At 44.2% G+C, this 20,776-nt stretch overlaps 1 protein-coding gene across 5 annotated transcripts in view; it reads left to right on the plus strand.

The window, feature by feature from the left end:
* The window catches only part of Rasgrf2 (Ras protein specific guanine nucleotide releasing factor 2), a 207,761-nt gene extending 186,985 nt beyond the window's left edge, over nt 1-20,776 (plus strand). For 3 of the 5 annotated variants that reach the window (XM_040728916.1, XM_013126287.3, XM_005065664.4), the window contains exons 20-27: nt 3,188-3,248; nt 3,498-3,601; nt 5,552-5,636; nt 9,989-10,186; nt 12,999-13,078; nt 14,519-14,636; nt 15,181-15,249; nt 16,743-20,776. In XM_040728916.1, coding sequence (XP_040584850.1) covers nt 3,188-3,248; nt 3,498-3,601; nt 5,552-5,636; nt 9,989-10,186; nt 12,999-13,078; nt 14,519-14,636; nt 15,181-15,249; nt 16,743-16,835 — 808 coding nt within the window. In that variant the 3' untranslated portion in view covers nt 16,836-20,776. Of the gene's footprint in view, nt 1-3,187; nt 3,249-3,497; nt 3,668-4,643; nt 4,924-5,551; nt 5,637-9,988; nt 10,187-12,998; nt 13,079-14,518; nt 14,637-15,180; nt 15,250-16,742 lie in introns of those variants that run through there. The other 2 variants (XR_005869851.1, XM_040728917.1) reach the window with 2 other exon arrangements.

The following is a 20,776-nucleotide window of genomic DNA, read 5'->3' on the forward strand; positions in this document are numbered from 1 at the left end:
TGAGAGATATCAATAAACAGTGTTTGCTGATTCCTGTTATATTTGTTGTTGTTGTTGTTGTTATGATGGTAGTGGTGGTGTGTGTGTATGTCCCCTCATTGATTTTCTGGGCTGACATCATTTATTTCTTGTGGTTTCTTGGCTGTGGTTAACATGTTTATGTTGGAGTTTTCCTTCTAGTGCTTTCTGTAGGGCTGAATTTGTAGAAGCAACTGCTTAAATTTGGTTTTACATGGAATGTCTTTCTTTCTTCATATATGGTGACTGAAAGTTTTACTGGGTATGGTAGCCTGGCGTCTGTGGTCTCTTAGAGTCTATAGAACTCTTTCCAGGAACTTTTAGAGTCTCTATTGAGAAGTCAGCCATTAGTCTAATAAATCTCCCTAATAGTTTACTTGGTTATTTCTCCCTTACAATTTCTAACATTGTTTATTTGTTCTATATGTTCAGCATTTTCATTATTATGTGCTGAGGGGAATGTCTTCTCTGGTCCAGTCTATTTGGTGTTCTTGATGCTTCTTGTACCTTGATGGGCATCTCCTTCTTTAGGTTAGGGAAATTTTCTTCTATGATTTTGTTGGAAATGTTTTCTGTGTATTTGATCTGGGTTCTCTTCTCTTTCCTCTAGTCCTATTACTCTTAGATTTGGTTTTCTCATAGTGTCCCAGATTTTCTGGATTTTTTTTGCCAGAATATTTTAGACTTAACATTTTTCTTTGTCTGGAGTACTCATTCTTTCTACCACATCTTCAATGGCTGAGATTCTCTTTTCCATCTCTTGTATTCTGTTAGGCTTGCCTCTGTTAGCCAGGCTTGCCTCTAGGCTCCTGTTTGAGTTCCTCTATTTTTCTTTTCCTGATTTCCCTCAGTTTGGGTTTGCTTGATTGATTCTGTTTCCACTTTCAGGTCTTGGACTGTTTTATTCATTTCCTCCCACTGTTTGTGTCTTCATAGATTTTTTTCAAAACTTTTATTCTTCACTCATACATTTTACCCCAACAGCAGTTTCCCTTCCCTCCTCTTCTCCTAGTCCCTGTCATCTCCCTCCACCCTGAAAGATCTTTGCCTAACAGAACTCAGTAAGTGCCAGGAACAAACCCTCATATATCACAACTAGACATGGCAACTCATTGGAAGGAAAAGGTGCCAAGCACAAGCAAAAGAATCAGACATTCCTTGTTCCCATCATTAGGAGTCTCGCAAGAACACCAAGCTACACAACAATCATGTATGTGCAGAGGACCTAGCTTTAACTCAAGCAGGGTCTGTGTTTGCAACATCAGTTTCTGTGAGCCCCATGAGCCCTACTGAGTTGGTTCTGTGGCCTATGTTCTCATAGTTCCTTGAATCTCCCTTCCTGAAATCCTCTTCCCCCTCTCCTACAGGGTTGCCTTGGATCTGCTTAATGTTTGGCAGTGGGTCTCTGCATTTGCTTCTATTGGTTACTGGATGATGCCCCTCTGATGGCAATTGGACTAGACACTGATCTTAACAGGTTTCTTTAAGGGGTTTTTCTCATTTCCTCTTTAAGGACCTCTGTCATATTCATAAAGGCTATTTTGAGGTCTTTGTCTCGTACTTCAGTTATATTTCAATACTCATGGCTTACATGTTGAAGACATATTGTCTTGGCTATTATTGATTGAGTTTTTGTTCTAGAGTCTAGGCATGTGGCTTTGGGAAGATTGCAATTCTATGTGCTGATATCAGGTCTTGTTTTTGTCGGGTGGGTATTTTGTTCCTTGTCTTCTGTTTCCCCTCTGGTGCTTAGGAAAGTGTGGTGTCTGTGTGTTGCCTGATGGGAAATTCTTTTGGGATTCTGATAGGTGTGACCACTCGAGTTTCCAGGTAATATTTGATTCTAGGTATGGAGATAGTCTAGGTGAAAGGCCTGATGGGCTCCACAAGAGGGAGAGAAGCAGGTGTTCCACCAGGATCTTCTTAGTCCCTTTGGAGTGAGGGCAAAGAGTGAGGAGAAATCATAATAGGCCATCTGCTACAGAGCTTGGGATGGGATGAGGGATAAAATATGGAGGAGAAGAGGGACAGTGAAGATCTGAAACTTGTCTGCCTGCTTTGCTGGTCTACTTGCTTCTCTGGCAGACCTGGCTGGTGGGTTCCCAGGGATGTCTGCTCGATTTGGGAGTTGGGATAACAGGATGAGTGATGGGAAGGTTACAGGTAAACATCTGTGAGATACGCTGGGGTTGTGGGGGCTGAAGGGGAGGGAGGCTGCATCAGGTGGTCTGCTACAGAGCCGGGAATAGGATTTGGGGATTGGATTTGGAAGACAGGAGGAATAGGTGAAGATCTGCAGTTAGCCTACCTGCTCCCCTGGCCAGAGTCACTAACAATTTTTATGGCTTTACTTACCCTGCCCAGCAATAAACAAAGAGAACAACCTTAGTTCTCCCCTAGGACAAGCTATGCAGCTTGGAATTGCTTAAATTTTTTAATGCTCAGTGTGTGGTAAAACTTAGAATGCTTGGTCCAGATGGCAAGGTATAACATGGAATTCCCACTCTCTATAATTCTCCTGGACTTGGAATTTTTGTAGGATATATAAAAGCATCTTCCTACTTTGAAAATGGTTTCTTGGGTACTAATTAACTCTTTGTATGATTCATTCATCTAAAGACTGAAAGATAACCCTTTGGGAGCTGAATAACACTGAGTTTGGGATGCACACTCAAAAAAGCAAGATGATTACCTGCTTGCTACTGCTCTATATTCTTCTAAGTTTTGCTCACAAGCTGAGAAGAGGGTATACTGTGTTATGTCTGCTTCAGTGGACAGTATGGAGGGAGAGAGCTACAGAGACATGAGTGGGAGGGGCTAGAGGAACATGAGTGGGTGCCAGGTCTATAGCTACAGCTCACAAATGGGATATTTCTAGAGAATTCCAGAGCCCTGCCCTTAATGGCTTCCTGGGAGCAGCACACCAGCAACCTTCAGGCTCTCTGTGACTGTGGTTGTTTCATTCACAACCTTGGATTGCATCACTCCTGCACCCCACATTTGACTTCCGTTTTGCGTGTGTGTATCACAACAGCCTGTTGTGCCTTGTAGCCTCACACACCTGAACCCTCACACTTCCCAACCAAGAAAAAAAGAACCTGATGTTGTAGCTTCTTGGCATGCCTGTTTTTTCTTATTCATGGAGAATGTTTTATACATTTCCTTATAGGGCTCTATCACAAGATGATCAAGATGACATCCACCTAAAGTTAGAGGATATAATTCAAATGGTAAGTACAGCTACAGAATCCTTGAGATGAGCAAACTCATGTGACCAACTCCGTGGTTGATAGTGTGTCTGCTTGTGAATTTGTATGAGAAAGGCCTCACTCAACACAGGATCTGGCAGCTGCTTGGTGATCCCAGTACTGGCTTTCATAGTTCTGAGTTTGCTGCATTTTCTGTAAGACCTAGACTCTAGTGAAGAACTTTGTGCTCCACAGATACACTGTGTTTTACTCCTTCACCATCTCTTGCAGACAGACTATCCAAAGGCCGAGTGCTTTGAGACGTTGTCAGCCATGGAGCTGGCCGAGCAGATCACTCTCCTGGACCACATTGTCTTCAGAAGCATTCCCTACGAGTGAGTGCCCTGTCCCTAGCAGGAAGTAGCTGGCCTCGGAGCTGCCATTATCTGTAAGACAGACAGGTGTGCACATGTGCTCACCCATGCTCAGGGATGTTGAGTCACCATCCTGGGGTACTTTAGCGTGCATGAATGTCTTCCCAGTTCACGTTGAGCACATTGACTTGGAGACCCTTGACATGGTCTTGGTTTGTGCTTCTTCTGTATGTAATAAGGTTAGCAAGAGTGTGAATTCCTCTGTATATTCCCATCTTCAAATTATAGAATCCTCACCACAGCTAGAACTGTGGTTCTTATCCCTGAGTAAGTCTAAAGCCATATGGGAAGCTTGTAGAAAATGTTCTCTCAGAGACAAACTTCCTGTGAAATTCCAATTTTAATACTCTTGGTTGAGGTTCAGAAAATTGTCTTTTCATGAGAACCTCACATAGTTTGGAGGGGTCCAAAGCTTTGCTCTGAGAAGCATTGCCCCACAGTTAATGCTGTAATGTCTGCTCCAGGTCTTCACCCCTCCTGTAAGTTAGCACACTCTGCTGAGCTCAGTGGCTGTGGGCCTGCCTGCTGTCCCACCTCTTCATTGTCTTCTATATAAAAATGGGAGGCTCTTTGAGCCTCCAGCAACCACACTGACTTGAAAGACCCTTAAACAGATCTGTGCTTAGACAAATGACAACCATTAGCACACATTATCCGTTAACTGTTAACCACACTAAAGGAAACGGAGGGGCTGGGCAAGTTGCAGAAATGGGATCCTTGCCATACATGGGAAATCCCTGGTGATAGAGGGGTAAGTGAGGTCAGAGCAGATGGGTGAGGCAGTTAGACCAGTAGTGATGTCAGAGAGGCATGAGGGGAAGAGCCCAGGGATGCTCAAGTAGACTGTTTTTATGCATTTCGTCTTTTCCTGGCTTTCCTGAATGTGTAGACCTACCCATGCACATGAGCAGAGTTGAAATGGGAATCTGGCTCATTGATCATTCAAAGGAACCCAGTGACTTTCTGAAGACTGAGGTTAGGAAACGCAATATCCTCTCCACAGGTCCCCCTCATCTCCTCATGACCACCCAGAGCTTTGAAGGCCGCTCCTTGCCTTCTCTACAAGAGGAGAGAGAGCCAAGAGAGAACGTGTGGCTCTTGCTGTGGAATCTTCCTGGAACTCCCGTTTCTCCCTGTGCGCCTGAAACATCTACCCGTTATTTCCAGTTGTGAAACTGTGTCCACACTTCTATGTCTACCTGCAGAACAGGGGCCAGGAGCAGTACCAGTTAGAGGGAGGGACAATAAACCTTCAGGAAGGCCCAGCCAACATTTTTGCACTAGGAATGCGTTAGAATGGTTTCATTTCACATTGCTTTCTAAATGCCCACACAAAATGATTCCCACACACCCTGTCTCAACTGTCCCATGAGTGCGGAAGTCTAGTGACCTGCTCATGAATGAAATGACTGCACAAGGGGGACATCAGAAGACTATCCTCCCAGCAGGCTCAGCGCCCTGACATTGGAAACTTCCACTCTTCTGAGAAAATAAGAGCAGGCTGCAAGGAAGACTTCAGTTCTAGGAGCAGTTTTGTCAAAACAGATCATCTGGGATTGAAAGACACACTTAGAGACTAACCCAGAGGAACTTGTCTCCTTGACGGCTGAGTTAGTGGTCACTTCATTTCCTTTACATTGGCAGTGCTTTCTGATTTCAGAGAAGCCTTTATTGAGACAAAATTCCAAGCACTAGAGTCTGAAAAGTCTTTTTCATTCTGACAGTAAGTGGTGGGATGCTAGGCTTGAGCTGCAATTCCTAGAGATAATCAGTAAAAATGGTGTCGGGGCGGGGGATAATATTCCATGAATGGTAACTTAAATGGACCCATCTAATGTGGGTAACTATGCAAGGTCTGGACACCATTTCTCACAGACTTGACTGGTTTTGCGTTTTATTCTTAACTTTCAGAGAGTTTCTTGGGCAGGGCTGGATGAAGCTGGATAAAAATGAAAGGACACCTTACATCATGAAAACCAGCCAGCACTTCAATGAAGTGAGTAGCCCGCCTACCGTTGTGGGTGTGGCACAGGAGGGTGAGCGCTGCAGGTTTTAGCTTTCTCTGGAGTAAAGCAACTCTGGGACCGTGGATGTAGAGTGGAGGAACATTTGTCTGAACATGCACGAAATCCTGGAAAGAGAAAAAAACTCTGCCATCACTATTTATACAGAGCTGATTGAATAGTATGGGCAAGCTTAAATCTCCTCACATTCTCAAAGGGAAGTGATAATTTCCAGACATAAGAGGCCCCATTTTGATGGTTCCCAGGTCTGGTGAGTACTTAAGCGTGTGTAAGATGTTCCTATTTTTTTTTTTTTTTACCATAATCGCTATCATGCACAGACTAACTGAATGAGTAGCATGTGTACTGACCTCTGGTGGTGGCAATGAGATTGCATCAGCGTGACTGCTAAGTTACACACTGACCTTGGAAGGGACTTCTTTTTCTTTTTCTTTTTTTAAAATTTAAATTAGAAACAAGCTTGTTTCATATGTCAATCCCAGCTTCCTCTCCCTCCCATCCTCCCCCCATCGCCCTCCAATTCCCCCAACCCCCCACCCAACCCCCACTTTGTTCCTCAGGGAGGGTGAGGCCCTCCATGGGGTATCTCCAGAGTCTGTCATTTCATCCAGGGCAGGGCCTAGGCCCTCCCCCATGTGTCCAGCATGAGAGAGTGTCCCTCCATGTGAAATGGACTCCCGAAGTCCATTCGTATGCCAGGGATAAATACTGATCTATTACCCGAGGCCCCATAGATTGCCAAGGCCTCCTCATTTACACCCAAATTTAGGGGGTCTGGATAAGTCCCATGCTGGCCTCTCAGTCACTAGTCTGGGGTCCAAGAGCTCTGCCTTGTTCAGGTCAGCTGTTTCTGTGGGTTTCACCAGCCTGGTATTGACGCCTTTGCTCATCATTCTTCCCTCTCTGCAACTGGGTTCACTGTTTAGCTATGGGTATCTGCCTCTGCTTCCATCAATCACTGGATGAAGGCTCTATACCACATATAAGGTAGTCCTCAATCTCATTATTGGGGAAGGGTTTTTAAGGTAGCCTCTCCACTATTGCTTAATTTGCCAGTTGGTGTCATCCTTGTAGATCTCTGGAAATCAAACTAGTGTCTGATCTTTCCTCAAACCTAAAATGACTTCCTCTATTATGGTATCTCTCATCCTGCTCTCCCTGTTTCCCAGACTCTCTGGCAGTGGGATTGTAGGTTGGCATTCCCGTGATCCATGTCTAAAATTTATACATGAGTGAGTACATACCATGTTTGTCTTTTTGTGACTGGGTTACCTCACTCAGGATAGTTTCTTCTAGTGCCATCCATTTGCCTGCAAATTTCAACATTCCATTGTTTTCTTTTCTGCTGAGTAGTACTTCATTGTGTAAATGTACCACATTTTCTCTATCCACTCTTCAGTTGAGGGGCATCTAGGTTGCTTCCAGGTTCAGGCTATTGCAAATAATGCTGCTATGAACGTTTGAACAGACGTCCTTGTTGTATGAATGTGCATCTTTTGGGTATATGCCTAAGAGTGGAATTGCTGGATCTTGTGGTAGACTGATTCCCATTTCCCAGAGGAATCTCCATACTGATTTCCAAAGTGGCTGTAAGAGTTTGCACTCCCACTAGCAATGGAGAAGTGTTCCCCTTTCTCCACATCCTCTCCAACATAAACTGTCATTGGTGTTTTTGATTTTAGCCATTCTGACAGGAGTAAGATGGTATTTCAGAGTTGTTTTGATTTGCATTCCTTGAGGGCTAAGGATATTGAGCACTTTCTTAAGTGTCTCTCAGCCATTTTTAGACTCCTCTATTGTGAATTCTCTATTTAGTTCTGTACCCCACTCTTGAATTCAGCCCACATAGTGGGAAAAGATATTCACCAATCCCACATCTGACAGAGGGCTGATCTCCAAAATTTACAAAGAACTCAAGAAGCAAGTCTCCAAAACACCAAAGGAAGGGACTTCTTACAGCACAGGCTCATTGATGCAGTGGTTACCACTGTCAGTCTCCAGCAGTAAAAGGAGGAGTCAATGTTGTATCCAGCTCCTCGTTTAGTCCTTTGAGAGAATAAGTAACAGCCATGGAGGTAGCTTCTGGGCTGTCTGGGCAAAGGAAAGCTTCCTTTCCTGTTTCAGCACAGTGTAGTATAAGGAACAGTGATGATGTTTATATGAGCAAAGGATCTGCATTGGCAAGGTAGCTGGTCATCTAAAACCAGGGCTCCAAGACCATAGTGCAGAGTCCCAAGATAGAGCCCTGCTCAGGGTTCACTCAGAATACACAGACGTTAAGTGGAGGTGTACTGTGAGGAATGTGCTCCATCACCTGGGCTATGCATGGGACACTCCTATTGAAGAGTCAACCCCAGGCTCCAGACCCACACATCTCCTGCTCCAGGACAGTCTTGTGCTAAACTACCCAGTAGCTGAGCCTACTTCTGTAGCTTCTAATGCGGGGAGTGGCATCACCGTGTCTTCAGGCAGGCATGGAATCCACAAATCACAGGTGCTTCCCTCCTGTCCCCTACTCATCACTTCCTGTCTCAGCAGAAGAGCACAGACAAGAAGACGGAAATCATAGCAGAGCAGAGGACCTGATATCCTGATGAGGAGACAGGGACCTCTGGCGACAAGGATGACAAATTGTCAGGGCCCCTACATGCTCAGTTGAACAGCCGAATGGCTGCCCTGGATCCTAAAGATGAAGGGAAAACACAGATGGATTTTTTCAGGGAGTGCCATAATTAGATGGACACTTCATGCAGCATGGGTCAAGGTAGTGAGATGGCTAGACTGGCTGGCCAGTGAGCTCCTGAGTCTGCCTGGCTCCTTCCTCCAGCCCTGGAGTTACAGGCGCATCCTCACATGCCTAGCTGAGTGCTGAGGATGCAAACTCAGGTCCTCTTACTTGCACAGCAAGTGCGTTATCCACTGAGCCGTCTCCCTGGCCTCAGAACAAGCATAGCTTTGCATTTCACGGTTTGCTGTTTACTTGTTTACTTATTTTCCTCTGCTCCTCATCCCTCGTTGCTGGGTTCAGAGTAATGTAAGTCCAGGGCATTAGTCAGCTCTCTGCTACTATAGTGAAATACCCAGGATGACTAACTTATAAAGAGAAAAGGTTTATCGGCAGAGAAAGCTGCTCAGAGCACACACGGAAAACAAAAGAGTGGAAGAGGAAGGCGCATAGTTGCCACGATCCCCTTCAGCGCATGCCTCTTTGACACAGGACCTTCCAACAGTGCCACTCTCTAGGGACCAAGCCATTGACTCCTCATCTGTGGGAAACACTCAACATCCAAACTGCACCAGTCAGGGACGTGGATTTCTTTCTCCTTTTGTTCCTAGCACCTAAGACAAATCCGTCCTAGATCACTTTCTGAATAATTATTGGAAATAATGTCCTTGTCAAAATTATTGATTAACAAGATCACCTCCCCCCAACAAACCGGATTCTATGTCATTCTCCACATTAAAGTTGAACAAGGGATTAACCCTAGTATGTGTTTTAGTGATTTTCTACATGACACTCAATGGTGCTGTAAGAGCTTAAGTGTCCTCAAAGGGATGTAATGCCAGGAAACAAGATCACACATAGCATGCACCCCCTTTATGAGGATTATATTCCACCACCCTTTTGCACATTTTGAAAGTTGAGCTGCTTCAGCTGGCCTTGGTTAGTAGAATTACAATCCTTAGCTTCAGAGTTTGTCTGTTTTGCCAGTGAAATTTTGCAAGAAGTGTGCTTTCTTTTTCTATGCTAAGTGATTTTCTGGTTTGAGAGATGATCAATTTAGACTTCAGATTAATGGCTGGCTGAAGAGATGACTCCGCCATTAAAGACTCACAACCAAAAATATAAGAATTCAGATGAGTAGGAACCCACAGTTTTCCTTTCTCTGTGAAAACTGAGGTTTCCCACAGTATATTATCTACACACAGTTGGGGGTAAAGAAATACGTGTCCCTAAGAGGTGACACCATGATCTGCAGTATGTCCTTTCCTCGGTAATTAGGTCATTCATTTCATTCCCTTTCTTGGTAAAGATTCCTTCATCAAAACTACTGATTTAGAAAGCTCCAATTTTCCTCCAGCAGGGTGGATTCAGGGAGTCCCCGCCTCTGCTCTCAGGATGAACAGGTGTGGGTAGTTTGTTGCTATTGTTATTATTACAACAAATTCCTGTCTCTTTGGAAGATGGTGTCTAAAGATGGGCGGAAGGCTTTGTGCTGCTTAATAACCTGCTTTCCTTGTGCACTCACGGGACACACATCTATTATCCTGGGTGCACTGTTTTGGCTCTTTGACAGCTCACTGGTGTCTTTGATTGGCTTAGATGAGTAACCTGGTGGCCTCCCAGATAATGAATTATGCTGATATCAGCTCCCGTGCCAACGCCATTGAGAAGTGGGTTGCAGTAGCAGACATTTGCCGGTGTCTACACAACTACAACGGTGTGCTGGAGATCACCGCGGCCTTAAACAGAAGTGCCATCTACAGGCTGAAGAAAACCTGGGCCAAGGTGTCCAAGCAGGTGAGCATCAGTGTGCCGCACTCCTTGCTACCCAGAGGAGGAGAGGTGGGGGGAGAGAGCTCAGATGAATACTGCTAATTAGGAAATCATTAGTTGAAATGAGCAGTACAGTTGCCAAAGGAAGGTGCCAATAGATAATTACCCTGCTCTTACCACTTAATTAATTCCCCTCCTGTGTGTCTCCAAAACACTCATTAAAACATTTGGGGGGACAACCTCAAACAAAGTGGCTGTCAGTCATGACTTGTTTCCTGAATTCTTTCTGGAGGGCAAACTAGCCCACAACTGTCCAGTGAATCCTCCCCTGCCCCCATCTCCTCCAAAGCCTTTGTCCCCAGAGACCTCAATATACAACACTTCCTCTGTCCATCTGGGAGCAGCTTTTGAGTTTTGGCCTGGTGACTTATACATGCAGACATGTGACTGTTGGTTTTCTTCCATTAGATTTAGCTTACCTCTGTTATTTTCCTCTCAGATAATTTCAATAGTCAAATCAGCCCTTCCAGCCTTCTCCTTGGGTATTGGTGAGTTTGGGAGAAGCCTTCCAAAATGCTGTCTGGAAGACTTTCTCTGGACTTCTAGAAGGCTGTCTCCACCTGTGACCCTAGTCCTTCACTGATTGGTCATCAGGTGTAGGATGTTCCTGGTGTGCACGTGGTTTCCCCAACTTGCCCAGGAGCAACAATCCATGATCGTTCCAGGGGAGTTGGACTAGCCTTGTCCACTCCATCTGCTCTGCTCATGTTCTGAGCCTAGGGTGTGTCTCACCTTCACCACAGGCTGTTGTGCCATTGGTGACCCTGTAGGGTATGTGAACTCTCCATGATTGGGTTACCACCTTGATCCTCACAAAGGGTCTCCCAGGAATCTTCCATACTTTTTAAAATACCTGTTGGGAGGAAGTCTGTGCCATGTACTCTTAGTCTAACCTTCTAACCTTTTACTGCTATGCACTTTGCTATGAACATTGATATACCCACGGGAGTTGGAGAGGGCATCTCACAATGCTCAGGGCAAGATCAAATGGGCATAAATGTACCCTGCTGCCATTTCTTCAGGTTTTGGTGCTATTGACCCCCTCCGATGAACTCATCACTTCTTCTGTCTTCACTAATCTCTCTGAACCCTCCTCTACAGAGCACGAGTTGCTTTAACTTCGCCATGTCACCAGGGAGCAGGCTCTCACAGCTCCCCTCCCATTTATTCCTTTGTAAAAAAGCAGTGCCGGGAACCTGAACTTGGACCTTAGAAATCTGGGCCAACAACCCTGGAATGGCGAGTAAAGGTCTTACATTTTAAAAAATGGTGTTATTATGTGACTAAGAATAAAACTCCATTTAAGTCAACCATAGATTCATAGATAGCCATAAAAATGATATAAAGACCATTTTCCCCTTATATAGATCCCTTCTCTCCACTGAAGCTCCCCCCCCCACATGCACGCATGCACGCTCACACACACTCATGCACACATGTATGCACACACCATCCCAGTCAGGAAATAAGTGAGCCATTCTTTTATTTAATTGGTTAAAACTGGTGAACTGTGCCAAGGCCTCCTTCAATCATTAAGGAAGTCCCAGGCCTTATCTAAAACTTAACTTCAGTGGTTTTTCTTGACCTTGAGTGGGTACAGAATGGTGATAACTATGGATGAGAGACTCTTAGCTTAAGTTAAAATTACTGTACCAAGTTTTGTGGGCCATGTGGTAATGTCATCAAATAGACTATAACTGTTTCAGTCAATGTATGAGTCACTGGCTGTTGCCATAGTATGAGGTGTTTGATTGTTCACTAGAGTGGTGGTATCTGCAACCAAGTACCTCACTCCAGTCACAGTCAGAAGGGTCTGGTCACTGAGGTGCCTGCCTCCAACAAATTTGGCAATAATGCCTTCCCCACAGCAGGTCTGAGATCACTCTGGAAGATGCCCAAAAGGTCTGTGGAACTCTCTAGATTTGTAACTGTCTGTTGGGAGATTGTACTTGTAAAGTTTCTTTGGACCATGGCCAGTTCTGTATCAGGAAGGAGGCCCCTATGAGATCTCAGAATTTTGGATGGGGATGGCTACATCTTGGATTGTTGTAGAAACTGATAGGAAACTATATAACTCTCCTCTAGCTCATGTCATGGTCATGTGATCTTCAACCTAGGCATGCCAAATGCTTCCCCCAGTTAGCCCTAGAGCATCAGGCCCCACCAATATGCCTGTGTGTGTGGCCTACCAGGAGTAAGTCCTCATCCCATCCCCCAGGGCCACACTGCCATTCTTCCGTGGCTATGAAAGAAACTCCAGACCAATGTCAACAGCACTGTTAAGTATTTGTAAAGGATAGAATTAAACTTCTGGAGCAAATTCATGAGCATGATCACCAAGAAAGGATTTGGAATAGAGGGTGTTGTTTAGTTTACATCAAAGCAGCCAAATGCTTGTTTTGATGGTTTGGAGAGTCATACTGAAAAAGATTCACCCTGGGCTGGGCATGTAGCTCAGAAGTGGCACACATGTCCAGCACTTCAACAGAAGAACGGGTGTGGTCCTGCAATCCCTTTTAGGAGGCCTCCCCCTTTAAGATGATCGTTCAGTGTGTGCTCAAGTCCCTATCACAGTTTCTTTACACTTATCCTCATCCTGTGGCAAAAGCCTGGGTATTGGCATTTCTTCTTTTGTGGGATCCTTCCCTTCTTTTAAACATTAAGTGCCATCAGCACCTGCCACTGAAGAAAAGAACCAAGTGTCCTACAGTTACCCACTCTCATCAAATGACAGTGTTTTCTTGACAAACTAAGTTGTTGTTTCTTTCCTTTTTAGACAAAAGCTCTGATGGACAAACTTCAGAAGACTGTTTCATCTGAAGGAAGATTTAAAAACCTCAGAGAAACTCTTAAAAAGTATGTCTATTGTAATCATGAAACAATTCACAATTCAAGAATATGATCAAATAATTTACATGCCATGCAAATAGTGATCTGCCCCTTCATTGCTGGAAAAGAAGAAATAGGGAGGGGCTCCCATTGTTGCAGTGTTTGGGGACTTTACTTTTTCATTTGGAATTCTGTGCATATAGTGAGCATCTTATGGATATATCACGATGTGTATGTATGGATGCAGTGCACAGTGAGCATCTTATAGATTCTGTGCATATAGGAATTATACTAGAGATGTATGCAGTATATCCCAAATAGAAAAGTATTACCATAAATTGATGTAAATTTGTTAATTTAGTATTTATTAATCTAAACATGATGATCTACTGTGAATTTTTATGTAAATATCCCATAAGCTGTTGATTGATGTTATTACTGTATTTACTTTTTGGTCTTTTATATCTACATCATTCTTTCTATACACACACACACACACACACACACACACACACACACGGGGAAGGGGGAGAACAAGAACTCTTTTTTGCTTGTCACTGGTTTTCTTGTGGTTTAACACATGAATTTGGCTTACTCTGGGAGAACATTTGTCTTGTGTCACACTGGTAAAAGAAATGTGATAATCATCTACACATTGCTACATTAGTAAAAGCAATACTAGCATTGCTAGCAAGTACTTGCTAAATATTTATACACTGCATGTAAGGTACTTCATAATAAACTTCTTAAGCCTCACAATAAACTTCAGAGATTAACTTTTCTGTCTCCATTACAGTTGGGGAAAGTGTAGACCAGGGAGCACCCTGTACAGTACCCCTGAGCAACTGGTCAAGCCAGGATTCAAATTCTGTTCTCTCTGCACCAGAAGCCATATCGGTAGCTTCAGGCCTTACCAGGAAGACTAAGTAGACCCAGTTCACTTGAACAAGTATCTCCTGTAGTTATACTTTCTCATCCGGATTGCCAGCCTGCAAACACTGACATGGAGACTTACTGTTAATTCAGAAAGCTTGGCATTTAGCTTAGGTTTGTCCCCAACTAGCTCTTACAACTCAATTAGCCCATAATTTTAAACTATATTCTGCCACATGGCTCAGTTACCTATCCTCAGTATGACACATCCAACTTATTCCCAGTCTGCTGTTGAAACCGGAGCACCTAGATTCCTCCTCTTCCTCTCTCTCCCTGGAAACCCCACCTATCCTCTCCCGCCTGGCTATTTGCCATTCCACTCTCTATTGCACAAATCACAGCAATACATCTTCCCACGGTGTACGAATATCTCACAACAGTCTCCCTCATGGCTTAAGAGTGTAGCTGTGATGGCTGTTAAATCCAAGTCTTCTAAAGCATTTCCAAACCAGCTAAACGGAAAATGGTTTTCCTGTGGTGCAAGTCCTAACTGTATGTGTGCAGGAATAAGAACCACTCTTCCTGGCCTTGCAGCTGTAACCCTCCCGCTGTCCCTTACCTCGGGATGTACTTGACAGACCTGGCCTTCATTGAAGAAGGAACACCGAATTTTACGGAAGAAGGCCTTGTCAATTTCTCTAAAATGCGAATGGTAGGTGGCCCTTCCGTGATTGAACTGTGTCGGCAACCTCACTGCTTAGTGAGAAGAGGCTAGGTAATGAGGGTGGTGTTAGCCTCTGACCCTTGAGGTGGAAAAGAGGGTGGAGACCCATGTTGTCTCAAGCTGGAGAGATTTTTGGCAGTGACTTCTTGAAGCCTGGGTCCAGGCTGTGGCCAATAAAGATTCAAAGATGATTTTCTGAGACTGACCAGTAGGCAGATGCATGCCTCTCCTTGCTAGATAGCCATATTCCAAATACCAAGTTAGAGGCTAGAAACCCACAAGAAGCAGAACTCAGAGCTTCTCCCTGTCCCTAGCTTGTGGTCTCCTTGAGATGACCCAGCATCACCTGACACAGTGATTATGAGTTCAGGGCCCTCTTCTTGGTTTTACCCTTGAAGGTATAGGAAGTGATCAGACATGGCTCCTCCTACCCCATGGAGAACAGGGTCAGGGATGTCACTCTAGGACAATGCATTGTGATGCGGGGGATTGTTTCTGAATTGCTCTTGTTTTGGATTTTGTTTGCTGTTAGATATCACACATTATTCGCGAGATACGCCAGTTCCAGCAGACTGCTTACCGCATAGACCAGCAGCCAAAGGTAACACTGTGAGCTATTAGAAATTAGAAATCACTGGACTATATAAAAACCACATAGCCAAGTAATATCAAAAGCTCACTTACAGCAAGGACCTAAACGAGAAATGATCAGCAACTCTGACTGAGAAAGGGGAAGCTGAAAAGATCAACTCATCGTGTCTTCATTGTTGAGCACATGTTTCTTGGGATCTGGTCCTCTTCCTTCTGTTCCCAGTACTCCCATCCCCTTCTGACCTCTCTAGACTACAAAATTCACTCTACAACTAGACAGAGTTTTCTTACAAAACAGTAAAAAGTAGCTTGCTTCAGTTTCTTCCTTGAGTTCCTACGTTGGCTCCTTTCAATGATGGACTATAAAGTGTAAGGTGAAATAAACCCTTTCCTCCCAAAGTTGCTTCCAGTCATGGTGTTCATGACAGCAACAGAAATAAGCCTAGAACAGTGAGTGTATGTATCTATCAGAACTATACTCAAATGAATTATAGACATTGTATTTCAATAAGAAGGAAATATTTTCCAGGAAATACATTACCCCCCTTACACCTGCGTTCCTAGTGCCATTTCTTTTCCTTATCCCTCGTACCTGTCCATGACCTGTCCATCAGAGCATGTACACATGCACACAAGGAAGCAAGCTGACAAGGATTTCACCCTGACCACGGGCTGTAAACTACTAACCACAGCTCCACACGTGTCAATGTGCTACTCATCATTAAAACCACTGAGAGGCTACACCCTCAAGTCTGGAAGCAGTCAACCTCCACGTGCCTGTGTTGCAAAGAGGAAAGTAAACCTTTGTTGTGGACGGTTTCTTGTCCTGTCAGGTCCTGCCGCCCTTCAGCCCCAAATAAACTCACAGATGCTGTGTTAATTATTCAACTGTTGGCCGATGGCTTGGGCTTCTAATTGGCTAGCTCTCTCTAAATTATTAGCCAATATCTGTTAATCTATGTATTTTCACGAGGCTCTGGCTTACCCATAATCCAGCATGTTACTCCCTCAGCAGCATGGCGTATCTACTGCCCTTCTCTTCCCAGAATTCTCCTCATCTACAAAATGGGATTAATCATAATTCCTGTGCTGTCTACCTCACTGGATGAGGAGAATGCCTGGCCCATCAGTGTTTTATTCATCAACCAATAAGAGAAACATACATACAGAAGAACATCCCCCATCAAACCTTGATAGATGATTCTGTTTATCACTATGAGGTTAAACTTAATACTGTTCATATGTGTGATGCCTATCAATGCACACTAACACAACTGAGATTCCATGCACCAATGGCAACAGCCCTCAAGAGTGCTGACTGAAACTAGAGGTTGGGAGAGGACTACTTTTATAATAGCAATATATTCATTAGTTTTTGTTTTACAAAAATTCCAAATGTCTCAGGGAAAATGTTGAGTTGTGTCAGATTCATTCAGAAGAGGTACAGTTGATCTCCTGAGAGAAGCATCACCTGGGCTCTCCTCTCTCCCTCTCTCTTTTCAGGTCATACAGTACCTGCTTGACAAGGCCCTCATCATAGATGAAGATACACTCTATGAGCTATCACTCAAAATTGAACCTCGACTCCCTGCTTGAAGATCTGGCCTTGTCCCTGAGAGCATGGGAATTTCGTGTAAAGTGTGTCACACATGGCACGGCAGGGACCCAGAGAGACAACACCTGCTTCAGTTCACCACCGAAGATGGAACCAGACTGCAGTTCCGTCTCCAGCCAGAGTGAAGCCCAGCTGCATGGGTCAAAGACAGACGCTCCAGCCATGGATGGGAAGGTGTAAACCTTGAACCTTAGTGAAGCTTATGGCACAGCTTGCATAAGGGATGTAATGTGGGAGATGCTGGTAACCATTATAATGAAGTGGAATGAAGGTAAAATTCCCCTGTCCCATGTTCTGTTAGAACTTGGGGACAAGAGCCCACAGAGAAGGCCTGTAATGGTTTGTTTTGGCATTCTACTAGCCTGGGCTTGCGTCTACCAGTCTTCTATGACTTACTTGCTTCCATTCCATTTCCTTTTCACCAAGCGTCACGGCTAGGCTGAAGCTTCTTCTCTAGGCCCCACACAAGCAGTCTCAGTATGCAGCATGTGCATGGTTCTCAGTGCATTCTACACGCATGGGAGGAGTGGCGTGCTCTGCAAACAGCCTTTCAGCCTTTAGGCAATGGGACAGGAAATAAAAGACTAAAAAACAAGTGGATTTGTTAGTAGCATTTCCTTAATTACAAGTAAGCAGCACCCCACAGGCTTGAATGGGGACTTCATCGAGAGATTGGTCCTGGGAGAGACAGCTGCGGAGGCTGCAGTAAGGTACATGCCCATGTCAGTTAACCAACAAAACCGTGGGGTGTGATAATAAGGCCGCCAAGTGCTATGGCGAGGAATGACTTTCACAAAGCAAAAATGGAGACCTAAAGATCATCCTTGTACCTGGGTTCACTTGTTTTCCCCTATCATGCTGTAGAAACCTTTCCCAATGTATACAACGTATTCGGGCTCATTATGAACATTGGCTGTACTTTAAAAACAAACATTTTGTAGCATTCTTCTTTTGAAAGCCCACACTTCCATGTGCTATTGGTAGACAGTCTTCTCCCATCCCAGTCTTCTTTGTTTAAAAAAAAAAAAAAGATCGGAGCGAGAACATTCTCAGTGTGTGGGAAATGGCACTGGCTATGCCTTAGCTCTTACAGTAGCAAACCAAATGCTGGGGTTTGCCTTGCACGCCAAGCTGGGGGAAGTGCCCCATGCTCCACCCAATGGTCAGTTGTTCAATGAATAGGGCTCTCCTTGATTACCTCCCTCTCCCGTTCTCAGGGAGACTAAACTTTAGAAGGAGGGAGCGATGGCAATGAGGGATTACTGTTATTACCCTGAGCCGAGCGTACCTGGCGATTTCTCCTAGAGGCATGATGCTGATTGATGCTGACCATAAGATTGATCTGCCTGGCAATTTCCCCTCTTCCTTTGCATTTTCATTATGTGATAGAGCTAACAGCTAATGCATTCCACTCGCTAGTTCCAAAGGCCCAGTGAAAGAGATAGTATTGGCAAAGTCCCATAGAATAGAGAAAGTATATTGTTCTCACAGTAAGGGTCATCCCTGTACATAACTGCAGTATAAGCTAATTTTTTAAAAAATTATATTTTGTGAATCCCACTCCAAAAATCTTTTCACTGGTTCATTTTAGCCAACAGTGTAGCACTAAGACCCCCGAGGGCCACTTAGGAATGCTTTCTCCTTTTTATTTATTTATTTTCCGACTTGCTTGCTTGTTCTCTTCAGTTTCAAATAAGATGTTGATGTATAGCGATGCATGATGAAAGCATGAGCTGTTGGCTCCTAATTGTGCATACCTCAAGGCTTGTTTATTTCTCGGTGTTCAGAAGCCAAGCATTGGAAATACTGTGTCACTAACGGCAACACCCCAAAGTCTTACAGAGAAAAAGTAAGGTTAGCATTCCTGAGAGTACCACAGCATACTAGTTTCACACAAGTCACTCCTGGGCAAGGGGTACTGGCACTGCCTTCTCCCCTCCCCCATCCCACCCTGCAGAGGACGGGTCTGTGTGCACTTTCCTTGGGAGTTTGGGTTCCTGTTTCTCCAATGCTATCCCAGAGGCCACTGCAGCCAAAGAAAACTGGGAGGAATTTCTAGCACTCCTCTCCTGTTGATGGGCAGCTTTTCTTCAGCTAGTGGGTCTACTTCGGAGCCTGTTTCCAGTAGGCAGTAGGAAGCGTCCCCAGTGGTCATTTGCAGGCAATGACACTCCTTTGCTCACTTAGGATTTCCTTTGGCTTGTTGTTGCTAAAGAGACCTGAATCGTTCATGGGCCAGCCAAGGCAGGGATACACATTTGAAAACAAAACACGTCAACTTGGTCGAGTGGTTCCCTTCTGATTGTTGAAGCCTTGTATGTATTTGTGGGGAACAACACATGCACTCCCATCTGTGTCTACCAATACCCCACTTTCTGAGATGCATTTCTAAGAGCATTTGGGAGGCCAGCTTTAAATGGTCAAGTGGTAAACAACTGTACTGCAAAATTAACAGGAAATCAGCCAGATTCCATGCTTTCAAACGAGCACATTTTGTTCTGTGGTTAGAATTACCTTAAGGACTTTGGGGATGCCTAACTTAGACATCTGCTCTTACTACAGAAACAAATCTCTTACTGAAGCCAGTCTATGTGATGTTTCAGGCATGAAGTTCAATGCTGCTGCTTTTCTTCTGCAATTTCCCAGAGGAATCTAAAGAGGGAATTTTAAAGTGCTGAGACAATACTCTAGAGTGACTCTAACAGTCTCCTTTACTGCCTGGATATCAGAGCATCTCAAATCCGACATGTAAACAAATGGAGCTCACAGATGCTGGGTGCGGAAGAGAGGAGCCACTGTAAACCATTTAATGTGGCCATGGTCTTCCCCTTCTCTCAAGATTGTAGGCCACCAGTGATTTCCTCTTACCCTAAGAGTAATGCAATAAAGTGGTCACTCCTAAAACTGTCAACTTTCACATTTTAAAAAAGGATTTTACTTAGGTTTTCCTTCCAACATTTAGTGTTATTCCCCATGAAAAGATCTCCTGGTTTAAATGTGTTTCTTTTAAATCCAACCTACAAGATTTATAATTTTTACTAAGGTTAAGATGGCATAAAAGTTAATATGCTATTTTTTAAAATATGCTATTTTTAGCCAAGCAGATGTCCACAGCTGGAGGAAATTAATGAATGGAACTAATTTTCATGAATTCAGAAATAAGATTGTAAGTTTAGTGACTTTTTAAAGATATCACTATGTGATTCCTGGGAATACGGCTGTAGTCAGTGGAGTGTAGCCAGCATCCATTCAGAGGCCGCTGTTAGCTTACAGCAGGACAGAGCAGAAGTCTAGAGGGACCTTTGGATGTAGGGCAGGCACATGAGTGACCTAGCAGTTTCCATTTCAGCTGCCTCAAGGCATGACATCAAGGTTAGGGCTGACTGTTCTTTACCGGATCTGCTCCAGGAAAATTATCACCCTCCCTCACAATGTCGAACCACTGTCTTTACACAATGCATTTCAGTTTTCACCAGAAAGCTGGTCATCAAAGAGCGCTGGACCAGACCTGAGTCTCAGCCCAGCTCTGCACTGTCCAGCAGAAGAGACTTGGGTCAGTGTTTACACCTCTGAGTCTCAGTTTCCTCATCTACAAAATGGGATTAATCATAATTCCTGTGCTGTCTACCTCACTGGACTGTCCTGAGGACCAAATGTTAACTTTAAAGTACAACTGTGAGCTAACTGTTACCATTCTGGGCTCTCTTTTGCAGAGGATTGAAATGTACTTATTATTTGTATGTATGTGTGTGTTTGGGTGTACAAACACACGTGTTAGTCAGAGAAACACAATGTGTCTGGTTACTTTGCACATCTGCTGTCATTTGTAACTCTAATGAGGGATTCATGCTGTGGCCTAGCACTTGCCAAGTGAGGCAGAGGTTATGCCGATATGCAAATTAAACTTCGCCTTTCTTCGGTA

This window comes from Mesocricetus auratus, unplaced genomic scaffold (assembly GCF_017639785.1).
Source record: "Mesocricetus auratus isolate SY011 unplaced genomic scaffold, BCM_Maur_2.0 Super-Scaffold_100020, whole genome shotgun sequence".
Lineage (NCBI taxonomy): Eukaryota > Metazoa > Chordata > Mammalia > Rodentia > Cricetidae > Mesocricetus > Mesocricetus auratus.